General features: G+C 45.2%; 1 protein-coding gene across 6 annotated transcripts in view; it reads left to right on the forward strand.

Annotated features, from left to right (window-relative positions):
• Positions 1-106: 106 nt before the first annotated feature.
• EIF4E2 (eukaryotic translation initiation factor 4E family member 2) overlaps positions 107-24,878 on the forward strand; it is a 30,044-nt gene continuing 5,272 nt past the window's right edge. The window contains exons 1-8 of one of the 6 annotated variants that reach the window (XM_057550974.1): positions 107-1,068; positions 1,509-1,558; positions 7,825-7,939; positions 8,873-9,007; positions 13,492-13,596; positions 15,036-15,188; positions 15,289-15,425; positions 17,161-17,426. In XM_057550974.1, the coding sequence (XP_057406957.1) occupies positions 1,554-1,558; positions 7,825-7,939; positions 8,873-9,007; positions 13,492-13,596; positions 15,036-15,188; positions 15,289-15,425; positions 17,161-17,233 (723 nt within the window). In that variant the 5' untranslated portion in view covers positions 107-1,068; positions 1,509-1,553 and the 3' untranslated portion in view covers positions 17,234-17,426. Of the gene's footprint in view, positions 1,069-1,467; positions 1,559-7,824; positions 7,940-8,872; positions 9,008-13,491; positions 13,597-15,035; positions 15,189-15,288; positions 15,426-17,160; positions 17,427-22,353; positions 22,433-24,878 lie in introns of those variants that run through there. The other 5 variants (XM_057550976.1, XM_057550975.1, XM_057550977.1 and 2 more) reach the window with 5 other exon arrangements.

The raw sequence follows: 24,878 nt of genomic DNA on the forward strand, positions 1-24,878 counted from the left end.
AGGCTGGGAGGAGACACTGACCAGCCTCCCTTTGCCCCACTTAGGAAATGAGGGCCGGGGTCTTTCAGGGGTGGGGGTGGGGCGGGGAGTAAGGCCATGCTTTGAGAGTGTAACTGGGGCCTGAGTTTTGTTGGTGACAAGACAACTTGGGCAAGTCATTTGTGCTCCCTGAGCCTGTTTCCTCATCTGTAAATATGGGCACAGATATCAGTTCCTATCTCCCCTCATCACAGGATCAAAGGTGTGGGTGAAAGTGATAAAAAAATGTTAAAGTGTCACATAAAGACCTGACAATGGGACATTGTTGTGGGGGGAGAGGACCTCCCCCAAGTACAGGGTTGCTGGCTTTGGGGATCAATCACCAGCAGTATTTGGAGCGTCAGGCAATTTGATGACGGTGGGACCATCTCTGGTTCCTGTAAGCCCCTCTACTAGCTTAGTCACCTGGAGTGAGTCTCTCAACCTGACTGCCTCAGAAGGCGGAGATCAGCTCTGTAGCTCCTGGCACAAGTAAGCAAAGATTAACAACAGCCCCCACTTATGAAGGGTTACTGTGTCTAGCGCCTGAAACTGATTATCTCGTTCAATCCACACGGCAACCTGAAGAGGCGGGTACTACAGTATAGTATGGCCAGTACCAAAGAAGAAAGAGCCTCAGGGAGGTTAAGAGAGAGTCCAGGATCGTGCAGCCCCACTGGGGTTGGAGTCGGGAGCCTTGAATCAGAGTCTGCGCCGTCAGCTACTCGGAGCTGTCTTTCTCGGAGCCCGCCGCGGGAGGGGGTCAGCACGCGCTCCCCTGGGCAGGGCGGGCGGGCGGCGGGCAAGCACAGGGGGGAGAGCCGAGGCCCGCAGCCCGCGTGGCCACCGAACCTGAGCAGCTCCGCAGAACCGCCCGACGACTGCGTCCTGGCATACCCGCCCCCTTCCCGGCCAGCGCGCCGACGTTCCGCTGCGCCCCGCGCAACCGGAAGTGGTCGGACCCTAGGCGGAGGGACCTGGCGGAGCGGAAGTCACTCCGTGAGGCAGTGGCGACGGCGGCGGCGAGAGGATGAACAACAAGTTCGACGCGTGAGTGGCGCGTGGCCGCCTCCCGGGGCCCCTTCCCCCAACCGTTCCCCGCGTCCGCCCCCGCCGGGACCGCCGGCGGTGCAAACTGCGGCACCGGCCTCCCTTCCTGGTTAGGGCTGCGGGCCGGCCGGGCCTGGGCGGCCGGCGGGGAGGAGGGGGTTGGGGAGGAGGGATGCAGGGGTCTCAGGGACCCCAGGGTCGTACGGACCCAGAGCGAAGTGCGGGGTCCGGGCGGGAGGAGGGGGCCGTGCCGCCTGGAAGGAGATTTTCGGACACCCTGCCGGGCGGGTGCGGGTTGCCAGCGGCGTGGAGGGGCGGAGACCGGAGGTTTGGGTGTTTCCGCAGCCTGGCTGCTCTGCTTCTGAACCCAGCTTTTCTCACACATTCCCTCTGGCCTAGGCAGGTCATCTCTCCTGAGTCTCAGTTTTCTCATTCGCAAGGTGCGGACGGTAACAGAGCCCATGTCGTAGAGTTGCGAAGATGCAATGAGGTAACGTGGCTGCCGCGCTCAGCGCAGTGGCTGCTCAGTTACGGAATTCTCATCTTCCCGAGACTCCTTCCTGCTTCCGTTCTCTTCCCCCTCCTTTTCCCCTCTTCCAACACACTCTCCAAGAGCTGCTCAGTTTCTTGCCCAACGGGTATACTTGTTATTGCCTCCTCCTGCAGTTCTGTATGTACCCTGTCTGTTGTGTGATTTCTAGTTCCAGCATCAAACAGTTGGGAGGTGCAGAAAGGAAATGCAAAATATTTTTTTATATTTCCCTGCAGCGATTGTATCTGGAGGTAGATTATGTCTTGGCTTTCTTCTAGTAGTCCAGTAAATCTGTCTTCTTTTCCGAAGACCTAGATTTCCAGTCTCAGACCCACCAGTTACCAGTTATTTGACATTAAGAAAGTTACCCAATCTCTGAGCCTCTGTTACCCAAACCGCATTAGTGGTTAGTGCTCTGCTGCTGCAGTGAGTGTGATAAGCATCAAATCACATTCGGCAATGCTTAAAGGTACTTTAAGATATAAAAAGTACTACATTTAAGTTACAAATGTAAAGTGGAATTACTATTAGTTTAGGTTGTGACCCACTGTTGCCGATGGGAAATTGGAGTTTTTCCGGTACCTTGAGTGCTGGTATGCAAATTCCGAGGTCCTGGATTCCAGCACTCCTGGCGGCTCCTCAGGAATGCTTCCTGGTTGCTGAGAGGGCTCTGCTACTTGAAAAAAGTCTTTGGGAGTTTGCTTCTGCAGTCCACTGCATAGCTGAGCTCATCCCTATACTAATTACCACCTTCTCCTCCCCCGCACAGTCATAAGCCCTGCAACTCCTAGCTTCAGCTCTAAGTCCTGCCTCAGTGGAGCTTTCTGCCAACCCTATACCCCTTTCTCCGCCGAATTGAAGAAATCAAAATTTCATTTTAAGAAGGCGCTTCATGGGTAATCTGGCCCAGCCCTACCCAGATCATTTGGAGGTTTGCAGTAAGCTAATTTAAGAGTGGCAGTAATGGCTTCCACAGGCATTTTGCTATTTTTCACATATTATTTCTACTAATTCTAACAACCCTGTAAGGGGCTCATGTTACCTCCTTTTACAGATAAGGAAAATGAGACTCTCTGAGAATAAATAACTTGCCCACAACAACAGGAAGGGCCATATGGTGAGATTCAAACCCAGGTTTGTTGTTTAACATTTGTTCAAGCACATCTTGACAAAAATTAACCTGGGTCATTTTTAATTAGTTCTAATTGTTAACTGTTCATTATACTGAACATCTGTCTTCTAGCTATGCAGGAAAAAAACAAAGCTGTCTTTCGTTCGAAATTAGCAATTGAAGACAGCACTCCAGCCCTTAGTTTTGTTTTTGTTGTCTTTGTTTTTCATGCAAAAAAAGTGTGCAGTTTTTAGACCACGGCTGCATATTTGGTCTCTGCATTCTTCACCACATGGCTCCTAAGGACATGTTCCAGTTTGCCAGAGTCCTAAAAGTCCCGTGCCTGGACTTGAGTACTGTAGTCTAATCTGATGGGCTCAGATTAAAGAGGAGCTCTAGTCTCCTTTTCTGTGTGGCCTTCTATGGACCTAAACTAATAGCTGCCACCACCCCCCCCCATCAAGTCATTAGCTCCCATTGCCATTGATCCTATTCATATGTAAAAGCCTAAGATGCTTTCACTGTACTGCAGTCCCTATGGTGTTGAGCTTGGTTTTCAAATGTAGATGCCATATTTGATTTTGTCCCTATTCTTTTTTTCTTAGCCTTGGCCCATTCTTAATTATTGTCTGAACCACTTAGTCGACATTCATCCTGGTCTGCCTTGTATTGCTTTGATTTTAGAAATGCATTCATTAAACGTGTTTGCTTTCTGCCACTGCCTGATGCTGGACGTGTAAAGATGAATTAGACCAAGTTCCTACCTGCAGTGAATCGTCTAGTTAGAGTATGAGGACATACCTGGGCAGAAGCTTGGTGAGCTAATTAGGTGCCACTCAGCCTGGACAGCTTCAGATGCTAATTGCCTGCCTAAGTGTATTGAGCACTGATTTTTCTGTCTGGATTGTGTCTTTGCTCACATCCAGCTTCAGGCTGGTAAGAGTAGCCTCTGGAAGACAGGATGCAAATGACTTGCCTTAAGTGTAGGCTCAAAGAGCAGAGTGGTTGCTTAGCTCCACCCTCAAGAAATGACAGCATAAGATGAAGGTCCATTAGGGTTTCCATTTACTATCTTAGAAGGGAGTCGGGAGGTGGGGTCCAGGGATCACAGTAGCATTGTTTCTTCTCTGGCATAATTATTTTCGTTATTTTTCTGTTTCCTAGTGGTTAGCAGCAAAAGCACTAAAAAGAAAGGCATTTATATGCTTCGCTTGGGGCTAGAAAAATGTAAGATGCTGGGGTGACAGTGCCCCTCTTTAACCAAGATTGAATGGAAAGGACCCCAAAGGATATAGTGGGGAGTTGGGAACTGAGAAGAGAGAAACGATGTGAGTCCCTGTGGTATGCCCTAAAGAAGAGAATTAGCAGCTGTCTTGGGCCTAAGCAATTAAAAAAAACTCATGAAATGTTCATAATCAGGAGACAAAAAACTGGCCATGACAGTACAGCTGGGACAAGTACAAACATATGGGGATGTTCAGAAGAGGGAATCCCAACTCATCCTAGAGAGAGAGCAGGAAATATTTTCAAAAGAAAGTGGTCCTGGACTTCCCTGGTGGCTCAGCAGTTAAGAATCCACCTGCCAATGCGGGGGACACAGGTTCGAGCCCTGGTCCCGGAAGGTCCCACATGCCATGGAGCAACTAAGCCCGTGCACCACAACTACTGAGCCTGCGCCCTAGAGCCTGTGAGCCACAACTACTGAGCCCGTGTGCCACAACTACTGAAGCCCGCACACCTAGAGCGCATGCTCCGCAACAAGAGAAGCCACCACAATGAGAAGCCCACGCACCGCAACGAAGAGTAACCCCCGCTCGCTGCAACTAGAGAAAGCCTGTGCGCAGCAACGAAGACTGAATGCAGCCAAAATATAAATAAATAAATAAATATTTTTAAAAAAGAGAGAAAGTGGTTCTTAGTCTGAATCCTGAAGGACAAGTTAAGTAGGGGAAGAGGAGCTCTCTGAGCAGAGACCAGGTGATGAACACAACAGAGGGGTGAGGTTGGGGACTGCAAGTAGGTTGACCACTGGAGGGAAAGGAGTTTGTTGTACCATGCTGAGGTCAAACTGTGTGTCAGGTATTCCATAGGTATTCTTAAACACACAGTGTGCTTGTAAATGTTGTGGGACTTGCATGCTAGAGAGGTTCCTCTTGAAAAGGAAACCAGACCATCTCAAGTTTAATGAAGGGGAAGGGGCATTGTAAGCACCATTAGGTCTCCCAGGAGTCCAGGGAGGGTGAACCAAGCGAAAGAGATGGCAGCATCACAGACAAAACCATTCTCCTTTCCACTCTCTGCTCATCTGCTCATTCCCTTTACCCCTACTGACTTTCTGTGCTCTTGCTTGTTGTCTTTATTCCCTCATGGCTTTTCTTGTATGAGACTCATGTGACTGCCCTAGTTCCTGAATCCATATGATCTTTCACCTCCTGGATGAAAAGCTGGGGGAGGAATTGACTCATAATTTTGAGCAAGCCCCTGAGGCATCGCTTATTGGCCAGGCTGGGCCACCCTTTAGTCTGGCGCCCTTCACAGTCACGTCTTGGCCAGGGTGGGGTTGCCAGGGTGGGGTTGGGGGCGGTCATGGCACTGTGCACAGTCTCGGGAGTATATTCTACAGCTAGGGCTGTGAAGTGGGCACAGCAGGCACCCCAGCGCGAGCCCAGCCCATCCATTCTAACGTTTGAGCGCTTTTTATGTGGTAGGCACTGGGGATTCATGGGCAAAAAGAAAAACAGTACAAAATACTTTGCAGCATGTTTCTGCATCTGTAAGGTAATACAGGCATACCTCTCATTTTACTGCACTTTGCGGATACTGCCTTTTTTTTTTTTTTTTTAACAAATTGAAGGTTTATTGCAACCCTGTGTAATTAGATGGTGGTTAGCATTTTTTCGCAATAAAGTATTTTTTAATTAAGATACGTACTTTTTAAAGACATAATGCTATTGCCCTCTTAATAGACTACAGTACAGTGGAAACATAACTTTTATATGCTCTGAGAAACCAAATAAGTTGCGTGACTCAATTTATTGTGATATTTGCTTTATTGCAGTGATGCGGAACCAAACCCACAATATCTCTGAGGTATTCCTGTATCTGAGTTACAGTTTGACCACTTCTAGTACCTTTCCTGAGAATTGCCAGATTCCATTTGACTGGATAGGGGCGGAAAAGTGATTTCAGAAAAGATCTATAAGTTAATGGTTCAGCTCTAGACTAAACAGCATTCTTACTATCTTTGTGAATTCACCTTCCATTTATCTTTTTGTCTGGATCCAGTGAACTTTAGGTTCACTGAAAGCCTTAGTATTGTGTTTTGGGGGGTGGCAAATTATGCTCAGAGACAGATTTTCTTTGCCAGTAGTTTATTTACCACAGATTCAGTGTGGGAATTACAGTAATTTCATAAGCCAATAGCATGCAGATGTCCCTTATTAAGCTGATAAAGAAATAACTTACCATACTCCAAACCAATGATAGGTTAATCACACTATTGTTCCGGGCAAGGGAAGATGAAAGGAATAAAGTCCAAATTTAGTTCAGTTGTACCTTTATATGAATTGGTACTGGATGAGATGGCTTTGCCAACCAACAGCTGAAGTCCAGCTGCCAGCTCAAAAATAAAAGTCACTTGTTGCTAGAGCACATTGCTAGGAAACTACAGCATTGGTGTTGATGGGCAGGCTGATCTTTGTGGGGCCGCTACACAGTTTGCCACCACTGCTAAAGGAGTCACCTTGACCACAGCAGGAACGAATGTCCCTTGTCTTCCTGAGACTGCTGTAGGGTTTAACATCACTGCCAACCAGGAGCGAGTGGCTCAAGATCTCCAGAGAGCACGATCAGCAAAGGATAGCTTTGCCCGGACAGAAACGCTTGGATCTTCCTCACCCACTCTCAGTATTTATAGTCTAAATGTCCCCTCGCCATAGTTCCTTCTTTGTTTTTATTGATAAGGCCCAGCGGTGCCACTCAGCAGGTGAGCTGCTAGTGCTTATCAATGACAACAGATGAGGTGACATCCTGACACACTTCATTCTTACATCAAAACAACTTTACTTCTAAAAACAACTTTTTTTTTTGTCTTTGTCTTAAGCAGGTGGATTAAGATACCTTCATTTAAGTCATAAATAAGTGGATTTGAAATCATAGCAAACCACTACACAACACTTAGGGTGGTTTCACTGCTCCTGAAAGGGTGGCACCTAAAGTACATTTGACTTAAAAGGCAAGAAGACGTTCCTTTCTTTAATTTCTTTTTCTTTTCACTTAACATCAATTCAGCATCTTCTTGTGCTACATGTTAGGGCAGCATCTTGTCCTAGATGCTGAAGATACAAAGATTAATAAGACACTGTTCTAAGGGCCCCCTCTAGTAGGAAAAACAGATGTGGGAGGAGTGGTACCTTAGGCCGAGGGGGTAGTGTTTGCAAATAACACAGATGGGGGAGTATAGGTCGCTTGGGCAGGTGGGAGGAGGGAAGGAGGATGCCAGTTGACAGGAGTCAGACTCTAGAGGATCTTACATTTCATTGTACTTTATCCTGCATGGTGGACATCAAAGGGCAAGGGACAGTTGAGAGTTTTAAGCATGGAAGTTAAATGATTAGATTTGCATTTAGAAAGAGCATGCTGGTGGCAATGTAATTGAGATGACAGGGGAAGAAGGCCTAAACTAAAGCAGTAGCAGTGGGGAGGGGTAGGAAAGATGGTTAGAAGAAGTGGCAAGAAAAGTTTTTTAACTTCATTTGAAATGCCAAAGCAGTTATTTAATCCAGAAATTCTTCTCATTATTGACTATTTTTGGCAAAGAAAACAATCCCTTTCACCGTTTACCTCTCGCTTCTTTGTGCAGCCTTTTAGAAAACTAGAATGTGGTGCTTTCTGGAATTCACAAGTTAACTGATGGGCAGTTTCATTTTTGTTTAATCCTCCTAATTGCCATTCTGCATTCCTTTGCTGTCTCTCATCTCATGTGCACCTCATTGCCTGTATCTTTGAGTGACTTTGGGTTGGTTTCATGGTAGTTCATTTGACCTGGTGGCTTTGTTAGATAAGCAGGAATCGGCTCAGTCATGGGGTAATGTTGTTTTGCCTTTCCGTTTAGATTGAAAGATGACGACAGTGGGGACCATGATCAGAATGAAGAAAACAGCACACAGAAAGATGGTGAGAAGGAAAAAACGGAACGAGACAAGAGTCAGAGCAGCGGCAAGAGGAAGGTAAGTTTTGTGCTGCATAGATGTGGTTGCCTTTGGACTTGAGACTTGGTTGTCTTGGGAAATCTGGAAGATGCAGATTAACTTGATGGCATCCTCTTTTGTAATATCTGATTTTGTTCTCAGAAAAGGTTGTTGAATCACTGGAGTTCATTTTGGGACTTAGAACTTTTCTCTTGCCACATGATCTTGAGATGCTGCCTTGCTTTCCAACATTCTCCTAGCCTGAGGTAGGGGAGATAAACCCTGGAGTTTAACAGGGATGTTAATTGCTTCAGAAGCTGCTGCTCAGTATTTCAAATCCTGCACAGCACTTAGAATTTTTGACTGTTTAGTTAGTAATAGTCTGAGCTGATTTATCCCACAATATTGAGTACCTTCCAGATGCAGCCATTTTAGGTGAGACTGTGGATGAAGGAGTTTACACTTAACAGTACCAGTAATACTAGTAGCTGTCCTTTATTGAGTACTTACTATGTGCCAGGCATGGTGCTAAGCACTTTACATCTGTTAATTAATTTGATCCTCTCAGCAGCCCCATGAGGTGGTGGCTGTTATTTTCCCCACTTTGCAGATAAGCAGCTGAGGCACAGACTGGTTAAGCAGCTTGCCCAGTGTCGTTAGCCAGCAAGTGATAGGGTGTCATGGAGGAGGCCGACGTGGCCTGGGAATATGTTGAGATAAGATACAAACGTAAATATCTGTGATAGGAATTAGAAAGTTATGAAAGCATTAAGAATAGAGGGAATGTTACAGGAACTTAGAGTCAGTTAACCACTAACTTACCGTGTCAGCAGAATCTTGAGCCCACTGCAGGTAATTGAGGATGTATCCTTTTTAAGTGTGGAGGTGGTAAGGGGTGACACTGTAAAATGTTTTCTCAGTCTCAGAGCATGTGAAAAATGCCCAGATTAACACACCTTCTTTAATTCACAGGCTGTTGTCCCTGGGCCAGCGGAGCACCCCCTGCAGTATAACTACACTTTCTGGTACTCCAGGAGAACCCCTGGCCGTCCCACCAGCTCACAGAGCTACGAACAGAATATCAAACAGATTGGCACCTTTGCCTCTGTGAGTACTGGGTGGTTTAATGTAGTGAGCCTTGGTAGTACATTCATGCCTATGTTTACATCGTTGTGTCTATATACCCTCCTGGTAACATACTTAGGATTCTGGTTTCCTTAGTTGACTGACCTGAGTCTCTGAAGTCAGATTGGCTCGTTCTTAGATTTCTCATTACACGTCCATAGGTAACATACGTCAGTATCAATAAGTATGTGAATTGTGGAACTGGTCAGAAGGGGACAATACAGAAACACAGGCTTGTTCAAGTAGATACTTATTGAGTCCTTACTGTGCGCAGTGTCACGGGGGATACAGAATTTTATAGTACGTGGTGTCTGTTCTCATGAAGCTTGACAATAAAGTTGAGAATAAAATTAGAGTTTTTGTGTTTAATAATCTCCCATTAGGGTTCTGGATATGTTAGTGATTATGCATAAAGTAGCATCTTTTTTCTGTGTTCAGAAAGAAAAGGAAGTCTATTTTTTGTGGGTACTGTCAGTACAGAGAGCCCACACTCTGTCTTATCTCCCTCACAGGTAGCTAGAGTTGTGCACCCTGAGAAGCTGTCTGCGACTAAAACCAGTCTTGTTCAGTGAAGATTATTATATATTTTGTAGGTGCAGTACAGTCGATCTCTGGGCCGAATCAAATGCAGGATTTGTTATTTTCTTGAAATTATTGAGGTATTTGTCCTGTTTAAAATGCAGACACTGGAAAAGAAAACTATAATAGAAAATAAATTTTACGATAAATTAGTAAAGAGGAGGACACAATAATAGGCACTTTGTGTGATTTCCTTCGATCATTACGATAGCCCTATGAGGTCAGTGATATCCGTATTTTACAAATGAGAAAAATGAGACTTGGTTAAGTATCTGATCTGAAGTCTGAAATCTGTGATAATTTACTTGATTAAGTGCAGGAACCAGTATAGAAACTCAAGTTGGGTAGGCTGTAAAAACCACCTTCCAAATCCTATACTCTTTTACTCTTCCATATACCAAAATGCATGCCAGGAGGCTCCAAGTTTTAAAAATGTTTGTTTACTAGAAGAAGCTATATTTATCTGTTTATTATTAATCAGATATGCATATATAACTGATAATCAGATCATCTGATTACTATGCTGAGTTGATATAATTTCAGCCAAAAGGAAAGATCTTGTTTTAGTTGGCCTGTGCTTTCTTACCACCAGTAAATTTAGGCTTTTTTGAATTATTAAAAATAGCTTGTGCACTGGTACATATTTGGTTCAAGAAATGTTGAATGAATTCAAGGCACTAATAGGGTTCTAAAATGAATAAAAAACCTTGCCCTTAGGGAAATAAGACATGCCCAGGAATTTCCAATACAGGGAGGCAAGTGGGAAGTGCTGTAAGAAAGGCATGGCTAGAGTGCTCTTGGAGTTCAGAGGGAAGGAATTAATTTCAGCTTGGAGAAAGCCTCTTTGGGAGGAGATGGGTTTAAGATTGAATTTAAAGAATTTGAACATGTGATAAGAAGAGGAATTCTTGGCAGAGAGAACAGTAGAATTAAACTTAAAAATATCCATGTAGTCCTAACATTCCTGAATCCACGGAAATTTTGATTGCTTGCTAGACATTACAGGTAAAATGGCAGCCATTATGTTGTGAACAACTGGTTAAGCGCTCAGAGGATCAGAGAAGAAACTGAACTGGGGAGTAAGTTTTCATTCAGGAATTTGTTCAATTATTTTAGCATAATTATAACTATTTCTAGCATTTTTCTTTCCCTCTTAAGAAAGGCATATATGAATTTACCCAACTTGCTCAAGGAGGGTTTTTGTTTTCTTTTCTTTGGGCATGTATGCTGAGTTGAACAGTTTGTCATCAGCTCATCTTGGGTTAATGCTTCTTTATACTCACCACTGTCATGTAATTCAAGGCATTGGGAAATGCCTCACAATATTAAATTCCTCACAAAGAAATAATTGCATTGTAAAACCAATGATGCCAAAGCAGTATTTCCCATTTGTCCTCAATCCTAGTGTTTGACAACATTTAAAAAGTTCTTGAAGTTAAGGTAACTAAGAAAGCCATGTCTTGAAATGGAAAGAGCATTGGACGTGGGGATCACAAGTGTCATCTGTTCTACTGCTTGACTTTGTGGGCTAGGGCAAGTTCTGAAACCGTTTCCTCAATTATAATATGAAGAAGGTAGTTGAGATGATTTCTGAGGTCTTTTCTGCACTTCATATTCTGGGTCTAAATGTTTATTTTTTGGTTTCAGTTGGGAGTTCCAAAAATGAAAATTGCCTTAAGAGAAGGAAAAAAGATAAAAGTTTAATACTCTTTCTCAATCTGCTTACTATTTCATCTCATGGTTTGGATATAGGATTCTGGCTATAAGATTATATAGGATGGCTTTAAGATTGGTGGAGACCAAACGGTTAATAAAGCAATGCTCAATTGGAGGATTGGGAGTGGTTGGTGTACTTTGTCCCCACCACCCCCTCAAGTCCTGGTTCACAGTGAGCCAAGGTTTCTAGTAGGCATACTTCATTTCTTTGCACTGTGTTAGGGTGGGAAAAGATTATTGCTCATTGTATGCATATGACCACTCACTGTCCCAAATCACCGGGTGTAATTAAGCAAGGCAGTGGCTGAGATGAAACACTGCATTGAAGTCCTACAGATGGCATTCATTCCTAATTTCTTTGTAACCTGAGACGTTTCCCATGTTCCTGCTCTCTAGAGGAATGGAAGGCACAGCCATTTCACACAGTCTGAGGTCTGTTTCTCCTCAGTTGCTATCCAGATCTGGGAGTATGACCTGAGTCTCTGTCTGCTTGGTACCTATTTTCAGCTGCGCATTATGGAATCTTGCTTCATGTTTAATTTAGAGCCAGCAGTGTCTTGGCAAATACCAACTGTTTCTTCAGACTGTTCCACATTTTCTCTTTCCTCCTAAAGTGTGCACTTCACTGGCCAGTACTTTGTAGCTATTCTCCATGAATTGCAGAGGAATAGGGAAGTAATCTCTCCTAGCAAATCACTAGTGAGAGAAACAGAAATAGCATGATGAATATAAATAAGCATACATTGTATAGAGAAATATGTCTAATTTTCTAACAGGACTGTGGAGGAGGAGCAAAGAGAAAATTTCTAGCTAAGAAAATGGACTTAAACCTTAAGTGAGAGGCTAAGTCCTGCTTGGTTTTTGGACCGTCCTGGCCTTATCAAGGGCACCATGGTATGGAGTAGTGCATGTGGTTGATTCTGTCACTTAACGCTCAGTAACTAAACAGAAATAAAATGTATTTCATTGTAGCTAATGCTATATTTGATGGTAGACATCTTTGATCAAGAAGTGCAGTTATAAATAAGTCATGGGCATGTAATGTACAGCACAATGACTAGTTAACGCACACAGTTAATAATACTGTATTTTGGGCTTCCCTGGTGGCGCAGTGGTTGAGAATCCGCCTGCCAATGCAGGGGACACGGGTTCGAGCCCTGGTCTGGGAGGATCCCACATGCCACGGAGCAACTAGGCCCGTGAGCCACAATTACTGAGCCTGCGCATCTGGAGCCTGTGCTCCGCAACAAGAGAGGCCACGATAGTGAGACGCCCGCGCACCGCGATGAAGAGTGGCCCCCGCTTGCCACAACTAGAGAAAGCCCTTGCACAGAAACGAAGACCCAACACAGCCATAAATAAATAAATAAATAAATATTTAAAAAAAAATAAAAAATAAAAAAATAATACTGTATTTTTTTTTTAAGTGATTTGGGTCTAAAGAAATACATTCAGGCTGAGGTTATGTGGCATTTAATCTGTCTCAAGACTTAAGTGGTTTTTTTTTTTTTTTAATTTTTATTTATTTATTTATTTATCTTTGGCTGTGTTGGGTCTTTGTTTCTGTGCGAGGGCTTTCTCTAGTTGCGGCGAGCGGGGGCCACTCTTCATCGCGGTGCGTGGGCCTCTCACTATCGCGGCCTCTCTTGTTGCGGAGCACAGGCTCCAGACACGCAGGCTCAGTAGTTGTGGCTCACGGGCTTAGTTGCTCCGCGGCATGTGGGATCTTCCCAGACCAGGGCTCGAACCCTTGTCCCCTGCATTGGCAGGCAGACTCCCAACCACTGCGCCACCAGGGAAGCCCTTAAGTGGTTTTTATTGTGTAAAAACAAGGTCCTCTTACACCGTGTGATGATTATCCTGTGACTTCTGCAGGAGAGTTTGTATTGACATTGACCAACTAAGGCTCCTAGCTGAGGCTGGCATTTCTCACCTAAAGAGTTTATTCTTGTATCAACAATATTACATTATTCTTTTATCAAAATACACAGTATGCTTTCCTCTAACATGCCTTCCTTCCCACACAGTCCCCCGAATGAAAACCTAACCTCCAGAAAGTAGAGCCTCTAGCAGAGTGTCTTCCGTGTTTATGCTCTTCTCTTAAGTAAATCTCACATTCATTCAAAGAAGCATAAGAAACATCTTTTCACTCTGCTATCTTCTCTCTGCAGGTGGAGCAGTTCTGGAGGTTTTACAGCCACATGGTACGTCCCGGGGACCTGACAGGCCACAGTGACTTCCATCTCTTCAAAGAAGGAATTAAACCCATGTGGGAGGTGAGAACTGAAAGCCTCAGACTGCTTTTCTGAGCAAGTTTTTTGTTTTTGGGGTTTTTTGTTTGTTTGGTTTGGTTTGTTTTTTTTTAAAAGCCATGTCAAAATTAAAAGTATTTTATAGTCTTCTCGGGACTTCCGTGGCAGTCCAGTGGTTAAGACTGTGCGCTTCCGCTGCAGGGGGTGCAGGTTCGATCCCTGGTCGGGCAACGAAGATCCTGCATGCCTTGCGGTGCTGCCAAAAGATAAAAAAAAATTTTTTTTAATTCTAAAAAAGTATTTTAAAGTCTTCTCTGAAAGCTGCATCACTATTTGGTCCTTTGGAAACGGGACCTCTAGGAAAAGGCGCTGATTCCATTGTTTGTCTGTGTGGATGGTTTTCAAAGATTGTTTTATCACTAAAATGGTATTATAACAACATTAGAGGATTTTTTAAAATTACTCTTCCCATAGAACTGGTTTTGTGTGTGTGTAATATATTACCATAGGGTACTTATGATTAAAGTGAGTAAAAATAAGCTTACGAGCAGCAACTAGAGACCCAGAGCTGAGCTCTATGATCTCTTTGCTGTAACCCATCTTCTCTATTCTGATGCCAGAGTGTTTTTCTAGAAGACAAACGGGATCACACACACATACCCCAGTTAAAAATCTTATGCAGCTCTCCATCACACACATGATCTTGCACCTAATTACCTTTCAGGACTTGTCACCCATCATCTCTAAATCCTCCCTTCACTGTAGCTAGACCTTCCTCTTTGCATCTCTGTCTCACAATCAGAGTTTGCACACTGCCTTGTTCTTCCCAATGCCTGCAGAGCCCTTCACCTGCTTTACCTGGCTAACTCCTGTGTCCCTCAAGACCCGGCTTAAATGTTTTCCTCTTCTTGGGTGTTTCTGTCTTGTTCTTTTTGAACTTCCTATGCATATCTCTGTTACAGCAGTGGTTGTCAGACTGTACTGCTGTAATTAATTTTCTTGTCTATCTTCTTCACTAGACTGGATCTAGGTAGAGACTGTGGCTTCATGTCTGTATTTGGGACATGGTGACTCTTGATAAACTTCTGGCGAATGAAGTAAGGAGTGATCTGTGTTTGAAATCTGACATCATTTCATTTTGATGTAGTTCTGAAAAAAGAGGAGGATGATGATGATTATTATCATTTTGGCTATGCAGTGGCTTGCAGGATCTTAGTTCCCCGACCAGGGATCGAACCTGGGGCCCCGGCAGTGAAAGTGCCAAGCCCTAACCACTGCACCGCCAGGGAATTCCCAAGAGAGGATTATTTTTAAAGGGTCCGTTTGGCCATTTTTTCCTATAGAGTTGAATAATTGGGAAGCAACAAGACTTCTTAGTGATCAAGGGATCATTGGCCCTAAAGCAAAAGCAAAAGAGCTGTGAAACCATATGTTAACTTGGAATGCTTTCTCTCTTTTCACAGGATGATGCAAATAAAAATGGTGGCAAGTGGATTATTCGGCTGCGGAAGGGCTTGGCATCCCGTTGCTGGGAGAATCTCATCCTGGCCATGTTGGGGGAACAGTTCATGGTTGGGGAGGAGATCTGTGGGGCTGTGGTCTCTGTCCGGTTTCAGGTAAGCCACCCCACGGGCAGGTCTGCTTTCGCATGTTGCCTTTACTCTTCTCACTGCCTCCGATTTGCTTTGATGATTCTTTCTGTCGTTCCTCCTGTAGGAGGACATTATTTCAATATGGAATAAGACTGCCAGCGACCAAGCCACCACAGCCCGCATCCGGGATACGCTTCGGCGAGTGCTTAACCTACCTCCCAACACCATTATGGAATACAAAACCCACACCGACAGCATCAAGTATGTGTTGTGGGGGCTTGCGGGGGGCGTGTCCCTAAGTTTAGCAAAAGTAGGTCCTTAGTTGGGCCCAGAGGAATGTGGTCGTACGGAGACTGACTTCAGGAGAAGGGACAGACCAGTCTTCCCCTAGTGCTTCTGGCCACTTGTGGCAGTCCTTTGCTGGCGAGGTTCCCTGTCCACCTGCACTGTGGGGTGCTCTGTATGAGAGAGCGCCCTTCTGCAGAATCCCAGTTGCACTGCCTGGGCTGGCTTAATTTACACAGGCTGTCTTGTCTTTCATGCACTAACCACTGTCGTAAAATGAAAGACAAAGTGCTCTTCTTTTTCTTGCTGTTTTTTAAGATAATTTCACTGAACAGTAAGGCCCTCCTCCCTGTCTGCCCCTCACTCCACTTTTGCATGTCTTTTTAACCTGTTAGCTTCAGTCTGTTTTCTTTGTCCTGGGAAATTGACTTCGTATCAGGAGTGATGACTCCATTTCCTTGTGTGTAGAGCTGAACTCGTAGAGGAAGCAGAGTAGCGTGTCTGTGGGAGTAGAATCTAAGGGGAGCATGGATGCCAAAGGGGAAATTAGCTTTGCAGTCTACCTAAGACTCGAGGAAGTGGAGCTGGACGTCCACAAATGAGAATCACTGGCTAGGGTTGCTCCTTCAGTGACTGAATGTCATAAATAAATTCAGGTTATTGTGAAAACGTTGTGGGGAGTGGCTGTTAGATTTTTCTCACAACTGGAGGGAGAGCGAGCCAACTAGGAGTCAGGACTTGGAGGTTTAGTTCTCTCCTTTGACTCTAAAATATCAATGTGTGCCTTTGAAAAGTTTCTCTGCCACTCTGCTTCAGTTTCCCCATCGGTAAAATGGGGGATAATAACGCTTTACCTGACAGGGTTGTTTTGAGGCTGATTTAATCTTTGTAATTGAAGGTCCTCAGATGGAGAATGCGCTTACAGGGCCAAGTATTACTGCTGTCATTGTCATCATTAGTAATAATATCACCATCCTGCTTATTAAAAGCATTACTAGTAATGAGCCCAGCCATGGTGTTTAGCAGGCAGACCATTTGGGAATCTTTTTCCCCTGAATTTACAGATCGTACCGTGGGTGGAACTGGCTTAAATGAGCTAAGCGCCAGTTTTTAATTGGGAATGCTGCCGTAGGAGGTGGTCTGTGTCACATGGCTGGGTGTGGCGCATTGTAGCCACCAACAGTTACTAGCTAGCCATGACCCTGATTGCTTGCCTCGGCAGTCCCGGGTCAGAGTTGTTTTTCTCTAGGCAGATTTTTCCTATTCTTTGTTCTGTAATACAAGTAGTTTCTGCCCTCCAGCCAGACTCAGTCTAGGCTGGAGAGACCCACACCTACCTTTTCTAGGACTCTTACATTCAAGGTTCCCAAATGCTCCCCACCCCCATCCCCCGCAAAAGCAACCTTTTCGCCTGGATAGGAAAGGGAAAGAGGTATTTCAACTCTCCCCTCTCCACTGTTCTCCCTCTCTAATACCCTGAAGCAGTTCTTCCTGCCTTTTGTAGAAACACGTACAAGTCCTTAGAGTCTAGGAGAGCCTTTGGGCTTATTGCCTTAGTCTGCTGCTTGCTGCTTTATCCAGAGGTCTGCCTAGTACTCCAGCCCTGCAGCTACAGGGACCAGAAAACCCTCCTTGATACCTAGATGCTACTTTTCCCTCGCGTCTCCCTCTCTTTCTCTCCCAACGTGCCAACATTTTACACTTCCACTAGAATGCCAGGCAGGCTGGGCCCCCAAAGGCTCCTTTTTCAAAACCTCTGGAAGCCGCGGTTGAATGTGCCATGACCCTCTGCCTCTCTGGACGGCACCATCACTGAAGCTGGCATCATCGGAGTCTCTTGTTCTGTTGGCGTGCTACCTGGAAGACCCTTCTGCCCCGGACAAGAGGAATCGGAAGAGCATTTTATGTTTTAAGAACAGGCTGACGCGCAGCAGCTACGACAACAGCTGAGATCACTTAATAAATGGTGCTAAACTAGCTTGTCTCATGCTCTTGCTCTTTATGGTGCATCAGAGAAGCGGCCTTTCAGCCTGACTGTCACCGTATTAAGGAATGGCACAGACTTCTCCGTGGAGGGCCATCCGGGGAGTGCAGCCTCATTTCCATAAGCCCACTGTGTAGCGTCACATGGTATCTTGTTCCAGCTCTGCTGAGGTCCGACATGATGAGGTGACCTCTAGCTCTCAAAATGAGACCCCATTTTTTTGGTATTTGAGTTTTAGTTTCCATCTAGTCATGCTGATGACCAGAACAGAGTGATTTCTGATTTAGAGTTCAGCTTGAAAGTCCATAAGGTTGGAAAAGGGGGATCCTTGGCCTTTGCTTTGCTGACTTTGTTTGTCTTACTTCAAAGAAATCTCTTGCTTGGAGGTAAAGCCCTGCTTCCGTCTGTGTGCGGCTGTACGTATAGAGCTTCCTTGCTTTGTGTTAATGGGGTTTTCTCACTGTGCCAAAGCCGCCCAAGCCACAAGCTCTTATGCCAGCCTTCTCCCTTCTGCTCTCCCCTTAGAGCCAGATCATCTTCCTCTTCGAGCTAGCCCTGCTTGCACGGTCTCAAGGTTCCAGCCCTTCCCTTCCTCCCAGTCCCCAGGGTTGTTGTGCATTAGGACCCGGGGTGGGGAGATGTCTTTGTCCTGCTTGAGTGTGCTCCTTAGGGCGTCTGACCATACATAGCACGTACCAGCCTCTCATGTGCTTTGTGGCTTGGCGTGTATGTGCTACAGCTTGGCCTTCAGGCCCCTAACCTGCATGTAGAATTTCAGCAAGCCTTACGTTACTTTAGGCTTTCTTAGGAGCTACCACCAAAACCAAAAATGAAACACTTGCCCGCACTAGGCCAGGTTGCCTGATCGCGCCTGTGAAGGTGGCTGTGGGCATAACGTGGAGTTTGCCAGAGTGGCTGTGCTCTTCCATTATGGCAGCAGCACCCTGAGCTCTACCATCCTCACTGACCGTCGGGCTCCATGTGGCCTGGGATCCCACAGAACACACACTGGGACTAAAGCGCCCTGGGCTCAGCATCCTGGAGGTGTTCGTTCATTGCTTTTTTTTCTATTACGTACCCCAAATTGGTTGAAGGACCTAGAAGATGGAGATTTATTGATGTATGGAAATGCCTATTCTCTCTGTTTTCAGCGTTTGTCAAAGAATTACCTTCTATGGCCCTTTCCCTCTTGCCTTCCACTATAATGTTACATGTATTGACCTTAATTTCAGCTAATGTAACTGGTCCAGGGGATGAGCTTGATGTCACCTTCCAAAGAAGAGTTGATCAGAAAGCACCAAACTGACCTTGAGACCCCTGTGATCCTTGCCACATCTGAACAGAAACCGGAACTGTTCTGCTTTGTTCTGCTCCTTGTGGCTCTCCCACAGGGGTGGCTCTGTTTGAGCCAAGGAACAGCAGCTGCTTGGGCTTGAGAATTCAAGGGAAATGAGGAAGAAAGAGCCAGCAGTTCTCTCCCTCCTACTCTGGAGATTAGGGCTCCTGGAAATGGTGAGGGGAATTTTTTTAGAGGTGGCTTAGATTTCTCAGTCAAGCGTACTTCCACCTTGCTCTGTTTCAGTCCAGTATCCAGTGTCCTTTTTCAGCTCTCTGGTTTTCCCAGGCTTCCCCTGATCACGCTGCTTGTGGCCTTTCCCTGCTGCGCTCCTGAGAGGCTGACGCTGCTGCGCACAGGGCGTGACGAGCTGCTTTGCTGCAGAGGGGGTGCTGCCTGCTGCCTCGTCCCCTTGCTTACTGCCGACAGTTAGCCCCTTCAGGGCGCGCGGGTCCTGCCTCGTCCCCTTGCTTACTGCCAACAGTTAGCCCCTTAAGGGCACGCGGGTCCTGCCTCGTCCCCTTGCTTACTGCCAACAGTTAGCCCCTTAAGGGTGCGCGGGTCCTGCCTCGTACCCTTGCTTACTGCCAACAGTTAGCCCCTTAAGGGCACGCGGGTCCCACTGAGAAACGTGAAACTGGTTCAATTGAGTGTTAGCTCAGGGGTGTGGCTCTTTCTAATGAGGCCAACGTAGCTGAGATTTTAGAGATTTGGGTCCTTGCAGGCATCAAGTGATTTCACTGTATCTGCCATTTTGAGGACAATCTCATAACAGAGCCAGACTTGCAACCCAGAATCATGAGACCACCAGGATAAGACTTGGGGCCCAGAGCCATATAGAGCAGCAGTGCCTTTTGTGAGGAAATTCCTCTTTGGAGTAGTCTCTTGAGTCCCTTCGTGCCTCTGGCCTGGAATGGGAGAGGGAAGACAGGGCCAGCTGCACTCAGTGGGCCACAGTGTTGGGAAGACTGACCAGGCCCCTCTGCAGAGAGAGCTGAGGGTAGGTGACTTCTCTTTATTCATTTATTATAGAGGAGAAATGGGTCGAATCACGGGGACTTCACCACGTCTAGATATCATTGTATTTAAACATTGAACTTCGTAGGCAGGAACCATCCCTTCTCTTGCCATGGCTAAATCATAGCCAGGTGGCACTGGGTCATACCAGCATAATTGCTGGGCTTTGCATTTGTGAAATGTTTCCCCATGCTGATGTTCAAGGTAAAGCCCAGACTAGCAGGAGGCCAAGTTCGTCCGTGAGTATGAGGGCCAGCTGAGTGCAAGGCTGTGAACTGAGGTTTGGGCCAGAGTAGGGGCAAGTACAGAGTTACACAGAAATGAGATCTCTGCTCTCAGAATTTGCTTTCTGGTAAGTGAGCTGGTAAAAAGTGGTCTTTAAAGGACTCATTGTTATCCTGTCATTTGAATCTGTTTAGAATGCCCTGTAGGCTCTATTAATCTCATGGTAATTTAAAAATATATATTTTTTTAAGAAACTCAATTTACATGACAGTATTAACATTTAACTTGTTCTTTCTTTACCTTTAAAAGAAACAAGTTTTAATATTACTAATATGCCTGGGATGCCAGATGGAAAATAGCTAGAACATTCGCACCTAGTTTTAGGCGTTTGATTTGCCTCTTAGTCAAGCATTGGCCTGTGAGAACCAGCGATTGTACCAGTGACTCTGATCAGCTATTTTATCTCCACTGAATCCATATGAGGAAACTTCTTTGCCCACATTCTTCATGTTGAAGTTTTTACATACGAAGAAAATACTGCTGAAGAAAATGGGAGGGCAGTTTAATACTAAACTGGATTAGAGGGGAACTCTGACATCCATATTTCTGAAGGTTCTTGACACAGAGAACTTTGGTTTGGACTAGTGTAGGGCTTTCTGGAAACAAAAGGATACATGAGGTGAAGCTTCAACACAGCCATGTAATTTCTTGTTGACACCTAAATTGCTTAAATAGAATTTAAGTCTCACCTTTAGAGCAAGAGAGGGGTTTCCTGGGTCGTTGCCCAAGCGTCAGATTTTGCTTTCTCCTTACCTTCATTTGGAGTGAAGAGTGAAATGACCTTCTGACATCACTCGTGGACTCTCAAAGTTCATCACGTTACCATCTCTCCAGAAGGAGCTGTGAAGCAGATGTCTTTCTGTGGAAACTGAGTTTGTGAATTGATAAAGACTGGCATGCTTATTGGGTGCTCTTCTGTTTTCCTTCAGTTAACATACATGTATCAGTATTTTGGCAATACTCTCTCTGAAGAAACCATTAACTTCAGATCAATCTCTTATCCGAGAGATACATCATTAACTTATAAATGCTGCTGTTTACAAGAGGGAAATACTAATGAAACTGATGTGAATATTGCCTGGAAGAATGAATTTGTTGTGCCAGGTCTCTGTATTTAATCCCTTCCTATTTAAAAAAAGAAAAGCTATCTGTAGGAGACCTACTGATAAAATATATTTTAGTGGTCATAATATTAAACCTGTAGTGAGCTAATAATTTAGCACATTAAACCCTATATGTTGTCACCATGGGTATATCACCCCTTTAAACCAAGAATGGAATAATTGACAGTAAGGAATTTTAGATTTAAAGGCACCAAATTACCCATTTTATATATAATTCCCAGGGAAGTTACCTGACACTTTGTCCCTAAGTGGCTGAAAAATGGTTAAGGCAAAAAGGAAGGACATAAGCTCCTCTCAGAAAACTTGAGGTACGTTAGGGCTTCCGGATACACAGGGGATCTAGCTTTCTCCCGGTTTTTGGCCAGCAGTCACCAAGGCCCTGGTCTTTGTGGAGCATCATTCCGAGAGACTCTACCCTCAGTCACATTTCTTATCCCTTCCTAACTCCGATTTCTAAATTAAGTTAATAAGCATTAAAGTTGTGTTGAGCATTGGCCCTTGGAAATTTTGAGCTGCTGTGACATATACAACTTAAATTTTAAGATAATAGTTACTTGGGTATTATCAGAAACAGATAGAACCTGATAAGAATTTGGGTCTGAGTTTAGAAGGGTCAGAAGGTTGGAAATATGAAAGCAGATAAAGTGGTGTAATTTCCTCATTGCGTCTTTGGACATTGTAATGCTGTTGGGTACCTGCCTTTACCGTCAGTGTGAGGCCTGATGAAGAAAGATAGCTTCTGCCCCCGGTCCTCACGTCCCCAAGGCAGAAAGCACTGCTGCCCTTCGCCTCAGGGAGTTGGAGGTGTCTCCCATGGTGGGTGAGCTTAGCTCTGACCTCACTGGTCTCCCCTGTAGACTTGTTGAAGGAGTGGCTAGAAGGACGTGCAAATCCTCTAGGGAGTAGTGAGGGCCAGACTTAGCCAGTAGCGTGAGCCAGGAGAAGTGCCAGCTGCCCCTGAAAGGTGCCGGCCACCCTGCTAAGCTGAGAGGAAAGTCTAGGAGGGGAACCTCACTGCTGTGCTTCCAGGTATCGGTGGGCTCCACTTGACCTTGAGGGTATCTGAAATGGGGTGTGGGTTTATCTTGTCTGTTCTCTCTTTGTTAAAAAGCCTTTGATCTGAATGTACTATTGTGTTTTTTGTCTCTGGTTTGCCAGGGCCTGGGAGGAGTTTCATGGCCTGGTGAACAGCAGCGGCCGCTGATCGGACGCTCCCCCTCTGTCTCTCACACTCAGGGTAGGGCCTTGTCTACCTTCTCTGTAACCTTGTGACATACCTCTCAGCCGTAGGCCCCTCTTCCCAAGGGGATGCCCTCTCCCCACCTGCCCCCAGGCTTGCCTCTGCCAGCGCTGAGCCTGCTCCAGCCGCTCCTCATTGACTGATGCCGCGGTCTCAGAGGAAACCACTGAGTCCACAGCCACTGGCTTATCCTCCCTGGGTCACGTGTCTCCTGGTGAACCCCTGGGCAGGTCGATGAGCCTCTCTACACCTCTGTTTTCTGATTTGGAAAATGAGGTTCCATGGACTAACATGTCTCTGGTGTCTTTGGATGCCAACATTCCATGATTATAAAGGGACCAGAGATCCATTTTCTTTGGCCCGGACGTGGCCACTTTTAAGCCGTCTGACAGTGTTCTGTGACTAATAGGACAGTTCCACAGGCCACAATATGGGTTAGGTGAGAGGTATGTCTCGTTTGCTGGTGGTGTTTGTCAGTTGTGAGGAAACAAGTGATGGAACTTCTGAGTTTCAGCGGTTAAAGTGAACTGAGGGTAGATGTCAGGGCTGCGTAGGAGGCACGGTTCCAGGTTGTATTGTGGCTAGACCACCACGTGTTTGCTGGCAGAGAGAGGCCCTGGGATAGCGAAGGCTGGGTCAACTGAAGCATTCACTTTAAGAATATTTGTATTTCAGTTAAGGGAGTTCCAAGTCCATGTCTGTCTCTTTAGCAGAAGGAGTTGAATTGGGTAAATTTATTCTGGATGAGAGGAATGGATAAGAGGACAGTATCTGCATGTGCCTGACCCGAGAGCACATTCCTAGACAGTAACCATCCCCGCCCCAAACCCACCCCTAAGAAATGGAGACTTTCTAAGGTGGAAAAGAGCATGTCAGCTGTAGCAGCTGCTTCAGAACTCCCCTCTCCCGGGGAGGAAGGGAGGCCTCTTCAAGGAAAGGAGACCGGCATTCCTCAGCTGGGCTAAAGAGATGGCATGACACTGTGAGGGACAGAAGCGGGTGGCCAGGGGTCTGAGTAATAAACAGTCCCAGAATTCCTATACACTCATGCCCTCATATCTGTTTTTTCAGTAGTTTAATTCCTTTATTATAAATTCAGCTTTCAGATGATAACATTAGATTTTCAAAGTTGCAATTTAAAGAGTTTCTCTGTAAAGTATAGTCAATATAGAATTCTGAGATGGATGAAAAACATGTATCAGCTCTAATACTGATACATTGATTTGTAGGCTGGAAAGCAGCAGATATTCAAAATAAATCAGTTAAATTTCCAGAGGCCTGGTGCTATAATGGATTTGTTTTAATAGCATTACTATATTTAATCCTAAGATTCCTTTTTTTTTCTTTTTTTTTCTTTTTTTTGCTTTTGATATCCCTAAAATTGGAATGCTTACAGTGAATGTGATAGGAAAGGTTTTTGTCAGTTTAATTGGCAGCGTTTACCTCTTAATGGTGGTACCTTTAAAATTCAACAGCATCTTAGGTTCCATTAAAAAAAAAGCTTTAAAATGAAATTGGAATAGACAGAATGGAAGAAGACTTAAAATTATTCCCTCTCCCCTTAGCTAACCCTAAATTCCCCAGGAAAAAGATCTTTGAATTGCTTTGAAAAGTCATAGAGTTGCATAAGTTGCATAATTGCCGTTTTGTAGTCTCTTTGTTCTTTTTGTTGCCCCACCCCCATATCTTTTTTATAGGGCAGATTGAAGGGCGCATTCATGTGTTAGGTGTTCTCCTTGAAGCACAGACTTGGGAGAATGAGAGGAGTATTAGAGTCTAAACAAAAAAAACCCAGCTCACTTCATTGTCCTAACAGACTTGAGAAGGACTTCATATTTCACCTTTATTGATTTAACCTTGTAAGTGGTAAAAGGGGTGTTCCAAGAAGATGCGCATACCCAGCTTGTGGTGGTTTGAGCTGCCATTTTAGAGGCCCCAAACTTCAGCCTTCTTGTCCTCCCTCCCTCTTCTCCCTTCCAAGTAGATCATTATCTATGAAGAAATTAAAAACTGCTATTTCAATCATTCTTGAACCACAAATACTTTTCCTCAATTTGTCTGATGTTTTGTGACATTACATGTGGCTGCTAATATTTTAGGACTATGTCATTTGACCTCTATTACCATTACAAATAAACATTGCCCTTTTAACCATGGCTTCAGTAGAAGTCCCGGTTAGCTGCTGGTTTGGGGCGGTTGGGAGGTGGGGTAGATTCTGAGTCCCTGCATGTCTAGGCTGCCATGCACAGAAGCAGTGGTCTCTCTTGATGGCGAATGAAGTTGGTATGGTCACTCGGTAGAGATGAGAGATTGAAGTTTGCCCTAGTAAACCTAGGGGGTTTGCAATTTTATTTACTTTGCAGGGAGGGAGAGAGGAGGAAGCCAGAGCTGGCCTGGGCCGGACAGCTGAACAGCCAGAGAATGATTCCCTGAAGACCGTGAT

The sequence above is a fragment of the Balaenoptera acutorostrata genome, chromosome 8 (genome assembly GCF_949987535.1).
Source record: "Balaenoptera acutorostrata chromosome 8, mBalAcu1.1, whole genome shotgun sequence".
Classification (NCBI taxonomy): domain Eukaryota; kingdom Metazoa; phylum Chordata; class Mammalia; order Artiodactyla; family Balaenopteridae; genus Balaenoptera; species Balaenoptera acutorostrata.